Raw genomic sequence first — 20,817 nt, 5'->3', positions numbered from 1 at the left:
CTTCAGAGCTGCTGTTCGGTCGCGAGGGGTCCTTTTTTGCTTCCAAGGCCTCTGGTCTTAGCTTTAATTATTCAACATAATAGTAAATTTTCCTCAGAAAAAAAAAAAACAGTAACTGCTTTTGGGAAACACTCATTTGCTGACACTGCTGCTCTCTAACATAACCCCACATCTACCAGGGCCAGAACCAAAGTTCTGCGGCTCAGGGCAAATTTGAAGGAGGACTATAACGCTTGATATGATTGATCAGGCCTCCCTGTCTGTGCACAGACTGTGGAGGGCTCCAAGGTGGTTCATAAATTAAACAAACGACAACAACAAAATCAGAATAGGAGCCCTGAAGAGATTTCATATGGATGATGACTAAAGCATTTTGTCATAAGATCAATCAAGCCTCCTTTACTTTCCTCTGACCCTAAGGAAACCTGCACTGCGAAAATTAAGCTGCCTCAACACTGCTGCAGAAGAGGACTAATGGCTTTAAGGTGGGAGAACAAACCCGTTTCAGAAACTGAGGGGAGGCAGTGCGGTAGGAAAGGAGGCCAGCATTAAATGTCACCACCCAAGCTGTGGCGAAGACAGTGACTGGAGCGAGGAGAAGAGGTCTCTGCCAAAACCCCAAAATGAAAGCTGCTGCCCCGAGTTCCTGAGCAGCATCACTGTCACTGTCACCCCGTTGCTCATTGATTTGCTCAAGCGGGCACCAGTAACATCTCCATTGTGAGACTTATTGTTAGTCTTTGGCATATTGAATACACCACGGGTAGTTTCCCAGGTTCTGCCGTGCGGGCGAAGGCGAGATACTCTTGGTAGCTTGCCGGACTCTCCGAGAGGGGAGGAGGAATCGAACCCGGGTCAGCCAGATGCAAGGCAAAAGCCCTACCCGCTGTGCTATCACTCCTGAGCAGCATATCCTCCTCTAAAAGAGAAAATAGGTCTGAGAGATGGCACAGGGGCTAAGGCACTGGCTTGCATGCAGCAGCAACATGGTTCAAGTCCCTTAGCACCAGGACGTGTGACCCCAAAACAAACAACAAAGCAGAATCTAAAAGCCTCGATGATCAGCAGAAACAATGGACTGCGCACTCAACAAAACCCGGCTCTTAGACGACAAAGCTCCCAGGTGACAAATGCCCTCTAAAGACAGCAATAGTGGCGTAAGAGATAGAATACAGCAGGCAGGGTGCCTGCCTGGCATGCAGACAACCAGGGGCTAATTCCCAGTACCACATATGGCTCCCTGAGCCCTAACAGGCACAGTCCCTGAGCACAGAGCCAGGAGTAAGCCCTGCACACTGCTGGGTGTGGCCCCCAAGCAATGAAGACTAATAATAATAAAAGAGGCAAATATCTGAAACCCTTTTCCCAAAGCATGTGAATTTCAACTAACTTATTTTATAACCAAAGACCAAGCAGGAAAATCATTTGATTCTCTTATAATACTGAGTACCCAAGAAAGAAGAAAACAAATTCATATTTAGGTGCTATGAGATTGATTCCCAGATTAATATTTGGGAATTCTGGGAATACATGAGTCCCTAAGTCAATGAAACCCATTTGTTGTTTAAAGATGACTAAGAGCTGATTCTACAATTTCACTGTATCACTGTATCGCTGCCATCCTGTTGCTCATCGATTTGCTCGAGCGGGCACAGTAATGTCTCCATTGTGAGACTTGTTGTTACTGTTTTTGGCATATTAAGTATGCCACAAGAAGCTTGCCAGGCTTTGCTGTGCGGGTGGGACACTCTTGGTAGTTTGCCGAGCTCTCTGAGAGGGACCAAGAATCGAACCTGGGTCAGCAGCATGCAAGGCAGACGTCTGCCCTACCTGCTGTGCTATTGCTCCAACCCATTCTACAAGTTAGGCAATAAAAAATAAAGGAAAAGAAACAAAGGCATGCAAATTAAAGACACAAAGTTATACTTGCAGACGAAATAATTTTATACATAGAAAACCCTAAGGAACACGGGTCATATTCACAAAATTGTGCAGACATCACTTGTATTCAAATTCAAGAACATTTTCATCAAATAAAAATGCTGTACCTATTAGAAGTCACTCCCTGTTCCCTTTCCCCTCAACCCTTGGCAAACAATAATCAACTTTCTGTTGATAGATTTGCTAATTCTGGATATTTCATATGATGTAATTCAGATAATGGAAATATACAATAAGTGACTTTTTGTATCAAATTTCTTTTACTTAGCAATAATGTTTTTAAAGTTCATCTGAGTTGTAGTATGACTTTGTACATTTTTTGTCTGAAATTATGCTATTGTATGGACATACAACATTTTGCTTATTAGTTGGTATTTAGATTTTCATTTGAGGGCTATTAATAATAATACTGCTGTGAATATTCTTGATGCAGGTAGGTGGGTTAGGGAAGCACGCACATACACACACACACACACACACACACACACCCTATCCCTGCTGTGACATGATGGCAAAGAAATATCTGAAAGTAATAAAGTCACTAGTCCTAAGTCTGACCCACCTTGTGGATACAGAAAGCAGGACCTGGTAAGACTTTCCCCAGCAACAGACCCTGAGGTGACTGGACCCCTCCCTGCAGAAAGAGCCTGAAGAAAATTACCAGGGAACCCTCAATTCCTTCCTTCAATCTGATTAACCCTCAGCTAGCCCAGGCCAGAGAAGGTTGGACCAAACCTCCCGAGAGAAGATCCAGCAGGACCAAAGGTCAAGAAAAGGAGTTTCAAAGGCTGCACCCAATTCTACCCACTTAGCAACGACCCTAGCAAGGGACTCTTATCTAGGTAGAAGCCCAACCAGGGAGCAGTTTGGGAAATCCCTATAAAAGCCACATTGACCAAAGGAAAAGCTCACATATGCTGGCCGAGACCATGTGTTGCTTGCACCCCCGTGGCAGAGCACATGTGGTGCCTGAGCACATGTGTCGCCCGCATCTCCCCTCTTGAGATGTGTACTTTCATGCTTTCCTGTCTAATGATGGGATGTGTGTAGGGGCTCTCTCCGCCCTTGGAGAAGCCCGGGTTCTCTCTTGAGCACGTTACTCTCCACTCCCTCCAACTTTCTCTTCCTTATTTCCTTCAAAATCCTCCAAATAAAGTCTGTTTTACATCACTGCTCATCTACTTCTGAAATCTTTTCTACGAGATGAGACAAGAACCCAGTAAGCCTGGGTCCCAGGAGGTAGAGGCAGATGGGGAGAAAGTTACCGTCTTTCTCACCCCTGCTTCACATAAGCCACTTGTGGAGGCCCACCAACATCACTCTGGTACTGGTTTTTGGATGAACTTTTTTTCATGGATTAGCTTAGGTATATATCTAGGAATGTAACTATAATTGAATGGAAATTTTTTGAGGGACTGTTTAACTACTGTCCAGAAGCAGCACCACTTTGTATTTCCATCGGCATTGTATAGGGTCTCAACTCTTGTATTATCCAAATTCTTGTACTATCTGTCTTTTTAAGTGTAGACCTTCCAATGGTTTTAAAGTATCTTGAGTTATAAGACCTTAATGGGAGCAGAAGCTTTTGTGCATTGTTTCAAGTGCCTATAGCTACTTGTATATCTTGCTTTGAAGGACATCCTATTGAAATCCTTTGCCCATTTAAAAACTGGGTTTTCTGGGGGCCACACCCAGCAATGTACAAGGGTTACTCCTGGCTCTGGACTAAGGAATTCCTTTGGCAGTACTGGGGGCGCCATATCGGATGCCAGGGCTTGTGCAGTCCATGAACAAGGCAAGTAACCTACTTGCTGTACTATTTCCCCAGCCCCCAAATCTGAATCATTTTTCAAGTTGAAATATAGAAATAATTCATATATTCTAGAAACTAGACTTGTATATGACATGGATTTGTATATATTTTCTCTTATTTTTATATCATCTTTCCCACCACTTGATGGTATCCTTGGAAACATGTTTCTTTTCCTTTTTAAATTAAATAACCTTGAATTGCAAAGTTACAAAGTTCTTGACGATTGAGTTTCAGGTGTTCCAACACCAAACCCTTCACCAGTGTCCACTTCCCTTGATCAATAATCCCAGTTTCCCTCCTATCCCCCACCCTCAGTCTGCTTCTAAGGCAGGAAACGTTTTTCCCTCCACCACTGTCCTAGTGTTCCCTTCCCTGAGTTATCTCTTCCTCCCCTGCCCCCCCCTCCCCCGCCTCCAGCGGCAAGCTTTCCAAAGACGACCAGTTCTCCTGCTCTTTCTTTCTACTGCCTTTGAGTTTTGTTCTTCTCCTATGTTTCTTCATATGCCACATAGGAGAGAGATCATATTGTGTCTGTCCCTCTCCCTCTGACTTCACTCAGAAAGATACTTGCCAGACCCATTCACCCAGCAGCAGACTGCATGACTTCACCTTTACTTACAGTTGAGTAGTATTCCATGGTATATAAGTACCAAAGTATCTTTGTCCGTTCATCTGTTCTTGGGCACTTGAGTTATTTCCAGATCTTGGCTACTGTGATAGTGCTGCAATGAACATAGGAGTGCAGATGTCTTTTCTGAGTAAAATTGCTGAGTTGTATGGAAGCTCAATTTCTAGGTTTTCAAGGAATGTCCATATTGTCTTCCAAAAAGGCTGGGCCAACTGACACTCCCAGCAGTAGTGAATGAAAATCCCTTCCCCCCCACATCCACACCAACACCGGTTATTGTTGATTTTGATGTGTGCTAGTCTCTCTCCAGTAATACCTCAATTGTTCTCTTGATTTGCGTTTCCCTGATGATTAGCCAGGGATTCTTTTTCATAAAATTTATAAAAGCTAGGGGCATTTTTCATATGCTTTTTGGCCATTTGTATTTCTTCTTTGAGGAAGTTTCTGTTCATCTCTTCTTCCCATTTTTTAAATAGGGTTGGATTTTTTTTTCCTTCTAAAGTTCTATCCGTGCCTTATATATCTTTGATATTAATTCCTTATCAGATGAGTCTTGTGTAAATAACTTCTTTCATTCTGTAGGTGGTCTTTACATGCTGGCCATCATTTCCTTTGAAGTGCAGTAGCTTCTTCATTTAATACAGTTTCATTCGTTTATCTTTGTTCCCACTTTTTTGGTCAGTGGCATATTATACTTAAAGATGCCCCTAGTTTCAGTTATAGGGAGAGTTCTGCCTATGTTTTCCTCTCTGTTCCTATGGGTTCAGGTCTGATATCGGGGTCTTCGATCCATTCTCACTTGACTTTTGTGCATGGCATTAGAAAGAAGTCTGACGTTTTTTGGTTTTTGCATATGGTTGACCAATTTTCCCAGCACCACTTGTTAAAGAGGCTTTCCTTGCTCCACTTCATATATTTTGCTCCTTTATCAAAGATTAAATGACCATATAATTGAGGGTTTGTCTCTGGATTTTCAATTCTATTTCACTGATCTAATGGAATGTCCTTATTCCAGCACCATGCTGTTTTATTACTACTGCTTTGTAACATATAGTTTAAGTTGAGGAAAGTGATGCTTCTCATCTTTTTTTCCCTACAGATTGCTTCATCTATTCAAAACAATCCCTGGGGGGTTCTTTGAATTTCAGTCATATCTGTTTCGCTACCTCCCTTTTCTTTTCTAATTCAGTTAGGGTTCTCTTTTTTGTGAGTCATGTTAATGGCTTATCAATCTTGTTTACTTTTTCAGGAACCAGCTTTGGTTTTGTTCATCTTCTGGACTGATTTTTTGGATTCCAATTCATTAATTTCTGCTCTAAGTTTTATTATTTCCTTCCTCCTGCCTGCTTTGGGCTTATTTTGTTGGTTGTTTTCCAGTTTCGTAAGCTGTGTAGTTGGATTATTTATGTGGACCCTCTCTTCCTTCCTGATGAATGCTTGCATAGTCATGAGCTTAACACAACTTTTGTTGTTTTCCAAAAGTCTTGGTAGGTCGTGTACTCACTCCAGGAATCCTTTGATTTCTTCTCTGGCTCAATGGTTGTTCAGGGAGTGAACTGTTTAATTTCCAGGTGTTTGAATTATTTCTCTGGAAAACACATGCTTCTGATAAATTCTTGTCTTAGGTTGGTTGTGCTTTTGGTGTCATACCTAAGAAACTCTTGCCTAACATAAATAAGGTCACAATTTACACCAATATTACCTTTAAAGAGTTTGATACCACTTTCATTGATGTTGTTCATTCACTTCAAATTTGTTCTCAATATGCTATGAAGTAGCACAGCTTTATTCCCTTAAAAATGAGCATACAGTTGTCTCAAACATCATTTGTTGGTGTTGATCTCTGAGAGTGTTTGATACATCTAGGGTAACCAATCCTTTACCTAATGTGTTGAGTGTGAACATTTTCTCCCATTCATTGAGTGTCTCAGTTTTAGCTCAGGTTTCTTTAACTAAGCAGGTTTTTTAAAAAATCTGATGAAGTCCCATTTGTTGTTTTGTATCTGTTGGCTTTACCAATGGACCCGTTATCACTGAAAACACCTTTGAGATCCAAATCTCAGAGCACTCTGCCAATATTTTTCTCAATATATTTTATGGATTCAGTCTGATCTCAAGATTTTTGATAACTTTTTTTTTTTTTTTTTTTTTGCTTTCTGGGTCACACCTAGCAATGCACAGGGGTCACTCCTGGCGCATGCACTCAGGAATCACCCCTGGCGGTGCTCAGGGGACCATATGGGATGCTGGGATTTGAACCCGGGTCGGCCGCATGCAAGGCAAACACCCTACCTGCTGTGCTATCACTCCAGCCCCTGATCTTTGATGACTTTAAACTGACTTTTAAGGTGTGAGAAATGGATCCTGCTTCATTTTTTAAATGTGGTTATTCAGGTTTTCCAACACTATTTGCTGAAGAGTTATCTTTACTCCACTTAATAAACCTAGCTCCTTTGTTGAAAATGTGTGACCAGGGGGGCTGGAGTGATAGCACAGCAGGTAGGGCACTGGCCTTGCATGTGGCCGACACGGGTTCGATTCTCAGCATCCAAGCAAAAAAAAAAAAAAAGAAAGAAAGAAAGAAAAAAAAATGTGTGACCACAGATCTGGGCATTTGTCTTTGGGTATCTGATTCTAACCTGGTGGTCAGAGAGTTTATTCTTGTTCAGGTACTGTGCTTTTTTGATTATCATAGCTTTATCATATAGTTTCAAGTTAGGTAATGAGATGCCTCCCAATTTCTTCCCAGCATCGTTTTGGCTAAGATGGTTGTTCTATGATTCCATACAAACCTTATTATTGACTGTTTTAAGTTCTTGATGAATGTCATCAGGATTTTGATTGGGATGGCCTCAAGTTTAGGTGGGACAATCATTTTGACAATTTCTAATCCAAAAACCATTTTTCCATTTCATAAGGTCTTCTATCTTTAATTGATTTATAATTTTTAAAGTATCAGTCTGATCATTTATCCCAGAGCCTTTTCCAACCCAATATATGTTAAACAAAGAGCCATGGGATCTTCAGGCTGGGATGGGGAGTCAAGGGTCAACTATTTCAAATTTCTAATTTTAGAGATCAGGCATTAGAACTGGAATCAGCTAGCTCTAACTTCTTGGTTAGTGTTCTTTCTGTTCTTTCAACTCAAACATATAAATACAACCAAATCCTAAGGGCTTCTTGAAAGAGAGAGAGAGAGAGGGAGAGAGAGAGAGAGAGAGAGAGAGAGAGAGAGAGAGAGAGAGAGAGAATGAGAAAGAGAGGAATATATTCTAAAGAACTAAAGAAGCTCCTCTAAAGCTTAAGAAAATGAACCACAATACAAGAAAATCAGTATTAAAGTTCAATAGTCCAGCTTATTTACTAATGGCAAAGCAGTGATCTTTAACACAATCAGAGAAACAAAGCTCAAATGAGAAGTAATCAAAAAAACAAGGCGTGCAGCAAGAAACTATATCAAGGTGAGACAGGTTGCATGCTATTTAACACCACTAGTCCCCCCCCCCAAATTTTAATAGTGCACCCAATGGAACTGGAGCTCATGGACTCTATATTAATTTTAATGATATCTGCAGGAAGGAATCCTTTGGTTAGGAACAGAAAAGCTAAGGTTTATTTTCACTTTTAATCTATTGGAAAGTATGAACAGTCCAACAAAAATTTAGGAGGTGTCATTAAAGGGAAAGAAAAGCAGAGGAGCTGTATCATGTAGTGTATAGTTGCAGATTCTGCCTTGAGCTGGAAAGGTCCCGCAGTCCATCTCATCACAAGCTCCAGGCCTGCAGTGACAGTATGGCATCAGGGCAATGCACCCTGGTTGCATCCCCAGCACCACACAGTCCCCTGAGTGTTACCATGGTGGTCAGCCCTCATGGTCGTTGACACTGCAGGAGAGCAGCACTGCATCCTTGAGCCCTAGCATTCAACTGGCTGGCCTGGCTGTTGCTGGAAGTGCCCCCTCCCCACCCCAGCACTGCTTAGAAGAACCCCCCTCCCCCCCAAAAAAAACCAGCCACCACCATTTAACCAATGAGACCTGAGACTGGATCTGTTAAATCACCTGCTCACAGCCCAAGGGCTGATGAGGAACAGGTTAAAGTGATACAGAGCACAAGAAATTAACGTTCTCCCTTATTTTCAGAATCTCCCCCCAATTCCCTAAATGGAAACAAGTGCTGACCCCTCTCGGTGCCAGTCTGCCCACCAGACATGCCAGCTGGTATGACTTCCCTTTGAGGGACCACCACTAACGAAAAGGGATCTGAGCACTGTCAGCCTGGCTCCAGGCAGTTTACAAGCAGCCGTGACAGTGACCCCTGTCCCACAGCTCTGAGGTGGCCAGATCTGTCCTTTAACTCACTTCATAGCAATTACGGCCACTTAATAAACACCTTTGATGCTAAACACTGCCCTAGGGGTTAGTGTCTAATGACCCTGTGTGAGTGACCACAGTCTCTAAGTCAGCAATAATGGGGACAGAGCAGTTATCATCTGCACTAAAGAAACCCCTAGAAATACCGAGAGAGAGGATCTTCCTGGCAGCAGAAATTCCCACAGGACCCAGCAGGCAGTGCACTTAAGAACCAACAGGATTAAAACCCATGATGCAACATTGCTCTCAGCGAGGCTGGGACCCTGATGTGGGACCGGGGATCTGCGATCAACGTTAGTACTAAGCTGCAGTTTCTTTGACTATAGAACAAAGATAAACAAAGACCCTATCACAAAGGATTATACAGGGCCTTCAATCAATTTAAAACACAGCACAGACCTTGACACAGAACTAATGCTTCAATAACCACTATTATAGTGTTTTTTTTTAATTTATTATGAAGAGGCCAGAGAAAGGCTATGATGCTATAATTATAGAGGGGCTATAATATGGGGGCTATGAAGCTCACCTGTTATGCTGCCGACCCCAGTTCAATGTCTGACCCCTGAGCACCACCTGGAATAATTCCATACCACAGAGGCAGAAATAAGTGATGTTCCACCCTGAGCACTACCAGGTGTGGAACAAAAACCAAGGGGAAAAAAAGAAACTCTTAAGAATGTGATTTATTCTTGGAAACTAAAAATGAGGCTTCAAAATTGGATCACCCGACTAGACAGACTCCTAAAAGAAAGGTGTAATCTTTAAAAAGAGGTTACATCAGCCCTCCGACTGTATTGTATCTGTGTGTAAAACCGTATTGTTAAAATCAACATCGTACGAGTCTACATTATTGAAATATGTGGCCCAAACTGTAAGTCACTTTTTCAAATGAGTTTGCTATCGAGGCCAGATGGGGAGAGGGATGGAACCTTGGGTCCGTGGTGAAAAACACTGACACTGATGGTGGGTTTGCAGCTGGAACACTGAATGCCCAAAGCTTCGTAAACTGCGGCGCCTAAATAAAATAAATAACAAAACTACTGGGGGTGGAGGGTAGGGATCCTACTGTCAAAGCTACATCAGCATGGAGGGTAAGGGTGACATCATCAATGCTGCCATGAATAAAGCAGACCTCTTGCTAGAAAGTGGGCAATGCCCCCAAGCCGCTTGGCTGGGCAGAGCTGAGCATGTCAGCAGAATTGAAGAGAGTAAAATGGAATCATTTCTGCATCAAGGACAGAGGAGGCAGAGAAAAGAGCAGCAGCAAGAATTTCCCAGAAGCATTCACTCAAGACATGCAAGAGATGCAATTTATAGAGAGAGAGGAGAGAGAGGGGGAGAGAAAGAGACAGAGAGAGAGAATCAACAGAGGGCTTTCTGACCCAGGTTCTGCAGAGGCAGAGCACTGCTGCTCATCCAGCCTCTCATGTCCAGGCAACTCAGATGTTCTGAGTTGGAGACCCGGCTCCACCACCTCCTAGCTCTGTGATTTGGGCTCGGGTTCTTTTAACATTCAGGGTTTCTGTAGTAACTGTATATAAAGAAATTCAAAAGCATGCCCGGCACATAGCAGATGCCCAGTAAGTGCTAGAAGTAAAGGCAAGAGGGGAAAAAAAAAATGGAAAACAAATTTTTTTAAAAACCTCAAATGACTGGGGCTGGAGTGATAGCACAGCGGGTAGGGCATTTGCCTTGCACGCAGCCGACTCGGGTTTGATTCCCAGTATCCCACATGGTCTCCAAGCACCGCCAGGAGTAATCCCTGAGCATCGCTGGGTGTGACCCAAAAAAGCAAAAAAAAAACAAAAACAAAAACAAAACCTCAAATCACTGAGAGTAACATTTGAACATTTGAACCATGCTCTAAATAGCCCAAATACACTAATGCACTAGCTGTAGCATTTCAAAGACGTAACCCCTCTCAGGACAAGTCTATTAACCAATGATCACTTCACAATCAAGCTTGCCCAACAGAGTCAAGAAGGGTATATAAGAGGCTAGAAAAACAATAAAGGTTAAAATACAAGAATTGGTCTGCAGAAAGCAACCCAGCTCAGGGTTCAAACCAGAGGACTCATGAGATCCAATTCAGTTTTGCTGAACTCCAAGATAGCTGTGGAAACTAACCCAGGAAATCTATGGAAAAACTGCCATACCTGATCTTAAAAAAAAAAAAAAATGCCCAGCGCACTATGGCTAGCAAACCACAAGTGACAGCTTGACCCACCCAGACAAGTTTCTCTGAGCACCTTTACTACCTGATAATTACTACACACTGGCCTAGGGTTTAGTTTATCTTGTCTAGACTCTGAGAAACAACCCATGATGACAACAATGTAATAATTTTGAGGCCTGTTTCAATGAGTATTTAACAGTCTAAAAAAATAATTTAATGAATCATAACATAAAACCACGACATTCTTAGTCTAAATTCAGAGGTAAAAAAAAAAAAAAAAAAAAAAAGTAAATTCAGAGGTACTATAAACTTGGACTAAAGAAAATGGTATTTGCATATTATCCTCATAACTGAAACTTGCCATTTTTCAATTATGAATGTAAAGCAACATACCATGGCAGAATTAGCAGTACTTATGAGTCCAAGAAAAATACTTATCTTTTGGTTGCTTTTTGGTGCTGAAAATCACATCCAGAGCCTCATACATGCGAAATGTGTGCTCTACCACTGAAACATATCCCCAAACTCCCCAACAAAGGTTAAATGAATAAAACGTTAGAGTTGTTTGGGGAAAAAAAACACATTACTTACATCCATTGTTTGAATGAATTTCAGTATATTTGGTTCTCACTGAAATCCTATGCATTTTGTCTTTTGCATTTAAATATCTTTCTGAAAAGAGATCTCTTTTCAAAGAGGCCCATGGTATACAAAAGATTAAAAACATACAATGTAACTGCACAGAGATGTTGAAATATAAGGTCTTCATAGGGAGGGAGTTGGTCCAGTTCACTTCAACATTCCTGGCATCAGGCAGTGAATACATATTGGCAGGTGCCCAATATATGCTTATCCATCTGACAAGGTCAGATTCCTTTCTAAAAATGACCATCATTAGCATAGTAGGTAGACCTGAGTTCAATCCCCATGTGGTCAGTCCCCTGAGCCCACCCTGAATACAGTCAGGAGTAAGCTCTGAGAACTGCTGGGTCTGACCCCAAAAACAAATCAAAAAATAACCATCATCATAAAAACACAACCCAGGCATTCTATTTGCACTTGACGGTCCATCTGTCCCACAACATTGTTAATTTGATGAAAACAATAGTGATATAAAAGTACCTGAAGGGTCCTCATAATGGACTTTAAAGCAGAGAAGCAAAGAACAAGAGTCCCCACCATGGGATGAGGACTTAGTGACATCACCATCTCTTTTTAGTAGGGATAAGGAGTGTTTGGGGAGCTGACTCCGGGACAGTATCCCAGGCATCTGACAGAGCCAAGAAAGTGTTGCCTACCCCGGTCTGCCTAGAAACAGCAGAGGAGAGAAGCAAACACATTCATCTGTCCAGGTCCTTCTTCACAGGTCAGCTCTATAATCTCCCTTCATGGGCATCTAGTCTAACACTTGATACCTGGGAAAGCCCCCATCGTAAGCTCAAGAACCAGTTGTGTTTAGAGCACATAGAGTGTCTTGGCACTGATGCCACTGAGCCTCTGAGAGTGCCCACTGCACCACGAGACACCGGGAGATCATATGCAACTACAAAACCCCTGAGTCCCCAGAAAGCCTCCCCTTACCCTCAAGTCTACTATTCTCCTTGGAACCACCACCAAGGTAAAAAATAAAATACAAATCAGATCATGTGATTTATTCCCTGCTCAAAACCCTCCAATAACTTCCTATCACGTTAGATCAAAAATCCAAATCTCTTCCACCAGGACCAGGCAGGACTGTGTGAGTCTGGTCAGCCTGCCGCTCTTCCTCTCTCTTCCTTCTCACTGTGAACACGGGCCTCCCTCTACCCTTAGGTGCCCCGGCCCAAACCTTATCACTGCCCCGGCTCCCACACTGCTCTAGTCCAGCTCCTCCCTGGCTGGCTTCCTCAATGCATTCCTGGCTCTGCCTAACTGCACCTCCTTAGACCGGCTACTCCTGATTTACAAAATTATTTTTCTATACTGTGTTCTGCCTATCTAAAGAAAGAATGAAAGAAAGAAAGAAAGAAAGAAAGAAAGAAAGAAAGAAAGAAAGAAAGAAAGAAAGAAAGAAAGAAAGAAAGAAAGGAAGGAAGGAAAAGAAAGAAAGAAGGAAAGAAAAGGCTTTTTTTAAAAAAATACCTGGTTTGTTGGGGCCAGAACAATAGTACAGTGGGTGGTGTGTTTGCCTTGCAACAGGTTCAATCCCTGTTGTCCCACATGGTCCCTGAGCACCATCAGAAGTAATTTTGAGGGCAGAGCCAACAGTAATCCCTGAGCATCATCAGGTATGACCCCAAAATTTCAAAATATATTTAAAATAAATTTGTTAAATATCTGATTTGTTACTGTGTGCTATTCAAGAAAGCAGGCATTTTCTCACTGAGCAGCCCTCACCCCGCCACAATTATCACTACCCTACATATCACATGAGAATTTACCGCAGTGATTCTCAACCCCACTTAAGAAGAGGTTTTGAAGGACTGGAGCAATAGCACAGCGGGTAAGGAGTTTGCCTTGCACGCAGCCAACCCAGGTTCGATTCCCAGCATCTTATATGGTCCCCCAAGCACCACCAGGAGTAATTCCTGAGTGCAGAGCCAGGAGTAACCCCTGTGCATCACCAGGTGTGGCCCAAAAAGCAAAAAAAAATAAAAGGTTTTGAAAAACACCAATGCTTCAGGCCCCACCCAAATAGATCAAACCCAGTATGAGGAGAGATAGTACAGTGGGTAAGGCACACAAATGATCTGACTAGATCCCCAGCACTCCATATGGCCCACGCAAGCACTGCCAGGAGTAAGTCCTGAGCACCACCAAGTGTGGTTCCAAAAAAAAAAAACAAAAACCCAAAGTGATTCTGATGTCCAGATACAGACAGGGTACACAGTCCAGAACAGTGTTCTCAAACTTTATTTATTTTGAAATAATTGGAGGGGAGTGGTTAAGCCACACCCAGTGGTGCTCAGGACTTAATCATGGTGCTGAGCTCAAGGATCACTCCTGGCAGGGATCGAAGGATTATATGGAGTGCCAGGGATCAAACTCATGTGGCCAGGGTACAAGGCAAGTGCCCTGCCTGCTGTGCTATCTCTCCAGCCCCGCTTCTCAAACTTTAATGTGTTTATAATGTACCTGTGATGTTACTCAAATAAATGCACACTCTGATTTCTTAGCTCCGACGTAGGACCTAGGGTTCTGCATTTCTAACAAGGTCCACTAGTTCCTACAGAATATTCTGCAGTGATGGGAATGCCTTCTAGCTACCACAAAACACATGTGGTTGCTAAACTCTTGAAATGTGGCTGCTAGCATAGCTGAGGAACTGGATTTTTATTTGTTTTGTTTTGTTTTCTCGGGACCATGTTCAGCGATGTTCCTTGCTTGTGGAAGCATATGGTGTTGGGGATGGAAGCCGTACCTTCCACATGCAAAGCCTGAGCTCAGCCTGTTGGGCTATGGATCAGACCCAGACCCGAGTTCCTCTGCAGACCACCCTACTGGACAGCTGTGCTCCAGAAAGTATGTGCTTTATGAAGACAGAAATGCACCAGTGCCTCGAAATGTGGAGTTCAATACAAGAATCTAGGGCCACTCCAAACTTATTTTGGGGTCACACCCAGAAGGTCTAAGGGTTCCTTTGGGGAGTGACTAGGGACCATGCTGTCACAAAGACTAAACGTGGAGAACACACACAGGTACATGCAAAGCATGTGCTTCAGCCCTAAGTCCCTCCAACCCCCATCCCCCCTTCCCTACTCCAAATTCTGCACCTGAGCAGCCATCTGTAGGTTGGGTGGCTCTGAGAAAGCAACCAGAGGTGTAGTCAGTCACCAACTCAGGAGTCGATCAATATTTACCTAAGGTGGGCAGGCAGGTACAGAAGACCATACTGAGATCACTTAGTGATTCAAGCATATGGTGGCCCACAGATGACTTCATGACTCAATCACACATCAGCATACAAGGCTCTCCTAACCTCTGGCCCCAGCGCACCAAACCACTGCCATTCCCGGACATCCATGGGTCTAGATAATCTTGCTGCTAGAGCACACAATGTGACATTTTACTGCATGGACTAATTTATAGAACATCTGTCTCACCCACTAAGCTGTAGGTTCTTTCAAAGAACTACACCCATCACCCAGCACACAGAAGGACCCAACACTGAATGAATGGCCAGGAATAGCATGAGAACTTTTCATGTTAGCCATATAAAAGAGAGGAGTTAAAGTGAAAAATATGGGTAGAGGGGGAGAGAATAATCACTTGAGAAAAACATGGTTCCTCCTTAAATGACTCAAATTTCCAAGCACATGAAAGTAGATAAAGGACCAAACATGATGGCCTCTCATTATCTGTATTGCAAACCATAATGCCTATAAGTAGAGAGAGAAAGAGGGAAATTGTCTGGTATAGGGCTGGAGCGATAGCACAGTGGGTAGGGCGTTTGCCTTGCACATGGCCGACCCTGGTTCGATTCCTCCGCCCCTCTCCGAGAGCCAGGCAAGCTACCTGTGGTGTATTCGATTTGCCAAAAACAGAAACAAGTCTCACAATGGAGGCGTTACTGGTGCCTGCTCAAGCAAATTGATGAGCAACGGAATGACAGCGATACAGTGATACAGTGATAGAGACGAGGGAGGGTGGGGGGAGGGATACTGAGGACATTGGTGATGGAAAATGTACGCTGATGGGAGGATGGGTGTTCGATCATTGTGTGACTGAAACTCAAACATGAAAGCTTTGTAACTGTAGCTCATGGTAAGTAAATTTAAAAAAAAAATTCCAAGCACATAAGTCTAGAAGTCAAAATACAGCATAAAAGGATGGTCCTATTTGATCCACAGAAAACGTGGATGCATTGGGCAAAAAGGTAAGGTCCTTTCAGCAACAGAGCTGAGGTGGGTTTTTTTGACCACCCCCCACCCCCTACCCCCCAGCCCCCCTACACACACACTGATCTGGCATTTGAAGAAGCTGTTTTTCAAACAATTCACAAAGAGTGAAATTCAAAATTATATTCTTGCCTGCAAAGTTCTTTGGCTGGGATCCCATTATGAATGCTGGGAGGGGCACCTGGCCCCAAGGCAGGCAGAGCCCCTGAGAATCCATGCCGTCCAGCTGCTCCTTCCAGCCCTGCAGTTAGAACCCTGTGCTTATGACAGCAAAGAGATTTCCTAGGTAACCATGGACAACAGAGTGAAGCATTCTGACCTCAGAAGGAAGTAGATTAAATTCTAATACTTAGAGTCAACATCAAATTTATTTTTAAAACTACATATCTACTAAGAAAAAGGAATAAGCAAGCAGAAAGCAGGATGCTCTAAAGAGAAGGCTCTAACTAGAAACGGAGTACTCCAAATATGGATACAATGTTTCCCTATATCAAAAATATTCTTAAGTGCCTAGAGATACAAAGAAACAAAGGATGAGGGCCAGGGAGATACTACTGGGTTAGGATACATGGGCCTGACCTTCCTTGAATTCCTGGCACCACAAAGCTTCCTGAGCATCACTGGGTAAGGCCCTGGAGACTCCCGCATAATGGGGTGACCCTGGTGATCCCAGATACTGGTATCCTTGGGCCCTAGCAAAGAAACTTGGGCCCAGCCCACTGGGAGTGACCCCACGCCTCCCCCCCCCCCCAGCGCTGCTTTGGAGCCCTCCCCACTCCCAACTCCTCAGCAAAAAATAAATAATTTGCCACCATCCCTAATTGGGAAGGGGTGGGGGAGTATATAGGCTTACTCCTCAGATTTACACCAAAACCACTTTACAAGACAGACTAGCTGAAACCCCGGGCTTTACGGAAATTGTGTAAATTACTTTGCCCATAGGAAGTGATCAAGTGAAAAATGTAAAACTCAAAGCATAGCTATGTTGTCACCTGCTCTAAGACAACAGAATTATTAAAAAGACAAACATGGGTTAATGACAGTGTAGTAATTTTTTATTCACTCAATCATTCAGCCATTTCCCCGATTTCCCCCATCCCCTCAAAAAAACCTCTCCTAGGACCAGATATTCTCCTCAGGTTCTGTGAATTTTAAAATCTGTTTAGCTGTCAGCATTTACTAAATCAGTTGTTTGTCAGATATTGTGCTGAGTTTGGTCTCATCAACTCTGAAGGTGACAAGTATTGTTATTCAAATGTCTCAGCTGAGGATAATGAGAAAATGCTAGACATCTCATCCAAGTTCACACAAGCAGAAAGTGGTGAATCTGGTCTGGGACCCTGGTCTACCTACCAAAGGAGTAATTTAGATACTTGGCATCATTAAAAGTAACAACCCAGCATAGCAGCATAGCTTCTGGAAACAACCTGGAGCCAAGTTCAAGTTCCAGCTCTACAACCTATGGCAAATTAACTTCCCTATGCCTATATGCCTTAACTTCTTCACACAAAATGTGGGGGATGAGGAATAAGTGCAACAGATGTGATGTCTGTAATACAGAAGAGGGGACTAATAGCTACTCATATGCCCACTGTAGGTGTGTATATCCCAAAAAAAGCACATTTCACTCCTACAGTAATTTTCAGCAATCTGTATTAGAAATAATTTTTAATTATTTTCTTTACTGTTAAACTAGTAATCTCAATAACCATTCTCAGGTCTTGTTTTAATAAGTAGATGCTTGGTTAAAACCAAACTATGTTGCATTACTTGTTGAAAAATACCATAGATGAATTAAGTTTTGATAGTGGGATGAACATGAAGCCACTCTAGAAAAGAGCATTATATAAAGAAATCCATAGTGATCACTCTGAGAAAGGAAAGAAATTTTGATGTGAGTCACAAAGCTAAGACCATGTGTTCCATCATCATAACATGTAAACAGAATTTGCCTAAGGTGAGACAGACAAGCATGTAATGATTATTTTTTTCTTCATTCCTGAAACCAATTTTTATGTTCTGATGACGATGTGCCGCAAGCTTGCAGTTTAATAAGACGACCAAATCCAGCCTCTTCTTAATCTTCTCAGTAACTGAGCTCTGGGGTAATCTGCACAACATGCAGAAAAAGCTTTGGAATTATACACTGTAAACTAAAATTAATCAAGGAAAGGGTATGCCAGTTGTACCAGTAATTCCCACTTGCTTAGTTTTCCAACATCTGCCAGTGTTAATAACATTTAAATGACAAATTGCAGTGGAGGGAAAGATGAAAAACTTTAAATGTAACCCAGCTTTTTTTTTTTTAATTCACCTTTTTCTTTTCTAGCTTTGGGGTCATACCCGGCTGTGCTCAGGGTTTACTCCTGGCTCTGCACTCCTTCAGAGCTCAGGGGATCAAACCCCGGGTCTGCTGTGTGTAGGTAGTAAGCCATACCTGCCGTACTAACCCATTTTTTTTTTTGGTTTTTTGGGTCACACCCGGCGATGCACAGGGGTTACTCCTGGCTCATGCACTCAGGAATTACTCCTAGTGGTGCTCGGGGGACCATATGGGATGCTGGGATTCGAACCCGGGTCGGCCGCGTGCAAGGCAAAGGCCCTACCCGCTGTGCTATTGCTCCAGCCCCCCCAACCCATTTTTTTTAAGGCTAGGTATTATATATATATTGTATATATATATTTTAAGGCTAGGTATTGCTTCCTTCCTCTAATCACTGAGCAGCTACTTTTTGTTGTTGTTGCATTCATTCCATAAACATGATTAAATGATGCTGTTTTCCAAAAACTCTACTGCATCTGAAGAAAAATTTAAAAAAAAACACCATCTTAAACCCATCTTCACCTGCCTCATTTGCAGGTACCATTTTGAAGTCGTGCTGAAACAAGTAGTAGTCTGGGTTCCCAGAACTCATTACTAAAGCTTTCTTCCACCAGAAACAGGGAGACGAAGGCAGGCAGAGGATGGGCTAAACTTTAAACACTCAGGATGCTGAATCTGTTGCTTTTGATTTGGCCTATCACTGTTAGTCTACCAAGACTTTTTTTTTCTAAAAAATTCCATAAGAGAAAGCACTCAGGATTCCCACCCTCCCAACAGCCCCCCTGCCAGCCCCCAAGCCATTCCTCACAGCAGATGCTTTGTTCAAGGAAGAGAAAGAACAGGAAAGCCATCCCTTAATTTTAAGCTCACTGAGGCTCTCTCCCCGCATTCACTCTATGCGCAGGCATCATCCCTAGAAACTAGATTATCCCCCACGGAAGAGCTTGTAACTCGCCATTCTGGCCAAGAGCAAGCTCACCTTGGAAATGAACACTAGCGCACGTGTGGCTCATACACCAGGTTCCCCTATTTCAAGCCCTGCCGAGTGTTTATTAGCACTTGACGCTCGGGGGTCTCGGCCCCTCGGAGCAACGCTGCAAGAGAAGGCTGCACCCTTGATCCGGCTGCAGAGGGAAGGAGCGGCGGGGAGGACGCGGCTTTGCCCAGTACCCGGCTCCACACCCAGCAGCCGACGCTGCCAACAGCCGCTGAGGGCCCACCTCGAGCGGCCCTTCCCTCCCGAGTCTGGCGGGGGGAGTCTGTCCGCAGGAGGAGCGGGTGCTAGCTAGCTCCCTCATTAGCCAGACCTGGGAGGGATGACTTTGCACCTTGAAAGCACTTGGCTACAACCGCCCCTTTTCCAGCCGATGGGGCAGAGGTGGGGGAGGCGGGGGTGTGTGAGCTAAATGGCTGGGGCGGGTGAGCCGCACCGAACTGGGGGTGGCGGGCAAAAAGGCCTCGGGCTCTGCAGACGCCGCAGCGCCCCGCACACCTTAGCGGGCACGCGGGAAGGGCCCGCTCCGGCCTTCCCGGCAAAGGGGTGCAACACCTCTCCGCGAGCCGCCGGGGGCTGCCCGGGTCCCATCGAGGGTCGGCCGAAGCCCCGGCGGGCAGCGGCGGGGCTCGCGGTGCGCACTGCCGGCGGCGGGCAGGGCCACTAGCAACGCACGCTGGACGCCCGGGGGAAACCGCGGGGCGCAGGGGTCCCCCCGCTCCCCGCCCACCCCGGCTTTTGGGGCAAAGTTGGAGGCGCGGTGAAGACACGAAGTGGGGGCCGAGGGGAGGGGACTTAAAAGGGCCCAAGGCGTCCCCTCCGAGCCACCCCCTCGACGGAACAAAGGGCTTCTGTGCCGGGCTGGTGTGAGCCCCGCCGCGTCGGGGGGTTGAAGGACCTGAAACTTTTCCCGGGTGGCGGGAGCGGGGCGCGGCGCGGGGCGCGGGGCCCGGCCGGCCGGAGCGGGCGGGCGGGATGCGGCGCGGCGGGGCGCGGCGCTACCTGCGGCCGGAGCCGCCCGGCGCGCGCGGCGCGCTCACCTCCTCGATGGCCGCCACGGTGTTCCGGCACTGCGCCGTGCGGGTGGTGAAGCTCGAGGCCGTGGGCGCCTTGTAGTCCTCATGGGTCTCGGCCACGAATTCCGACACGGAGATCTGGTCCGGCATCGCCTCGGAGCGCGGGCGCCGGCGGCCGGCCGCGGGAGAGCCGCCGCCTCAGCTGCCGCGCGGGCTCCCACCCGCAGCTCGGACGCCGCCGCCGCCGCCGCGCCCCGCAGCCCCGCTCGGCCCCGCGGACAAAGGGAAGCGCCGGCGCCGCCGGGGCCGCACGAGCCGCCGCAGGAGCCGCCGCAGGGCGCGGGTGCACAGCCCCCCGCGGGGCCCGGCGGCGGGAGCAGCGGCCGCGCCGCGCAGCTCGGGCCCGTCCGCCCGCCGCGCCGAGGGCTCCGCCGCCGCCGCCTGCCCGAGCGAGCCTCGCCGCGGACGGACGCGCAGCGCCGGCGGGAACTGCCCGCCACCCAGCCCCGGGCCCCGAGCGCCTCCTGCGGAGAGAGGGGCGGGTCCCGGCCGGGGGCGGCGGCCGTCCGGGCGCGGGGCGGGGCGGCGCGGAGGGCCGGGCCGCCAATCCGCGCGCTCGCCGCCGCCGCCGCCGCCGGGAAGCTGAGCCAGCAGGAAGGAAGGCGGCGCGCGCC

At 45.5% G+C, this 20,817-nt stretch overlaps 1 protein-coding gene across 4 annotated transcripts in view; it reads right to left on the bottom strand.

Annotated features, from left to right (window-relative positions):
- ASAP2 (ArfGAP with SH3 domain, ankyrin repeat and PH domain 2) overlaps positions 1–20,469 on the bottom strand; it is a 178,908-nt gene extending 158,439 nt beyond the window's left edge. The window contains exon 1 of one of the 4 annotated variants that reach the window (XM_055119820.1): positions 20,168–20,469. In XM_055119820.1, coding sequence (XP_054975795.1) covers positions 20,168–20,293 — 126 coding nt within the window. In that variant the 5' untranslated portion in view covers positions 20,294–20,469. The remainder of the gene's footprint in view (positions 1–20,167) is intronic. The other 3 variants (XM_055119819.1, XM_055119822.1, XM_055119821.1) reach the window with 3 other exon arrangements.
- Between the last annotated feature and the right edge of the window lie 348 nt (positions 20,470–20,817).

Source organism: Sorex araneus, chromosome X (genome assembly GCF_027595985.1).
Source record: "Sorex araneus isolate mSorAra2 chromosome X, mSorAra2.pri, whole genome shotgun sequence".
In the NCBI taxonomy this organism is placed as follows: domain Eukaryota; kingdom Metazoa; phylum Chordata; class Mammalia; order Eulipotyphla; family Soricidae; genus Sorex; species Sorex araneus.
The sequence above is the reverse complement of the archived record's forward strand: the minus strand, read 5'-3'. Positions and strand labels throughout refer to the sequence as shown.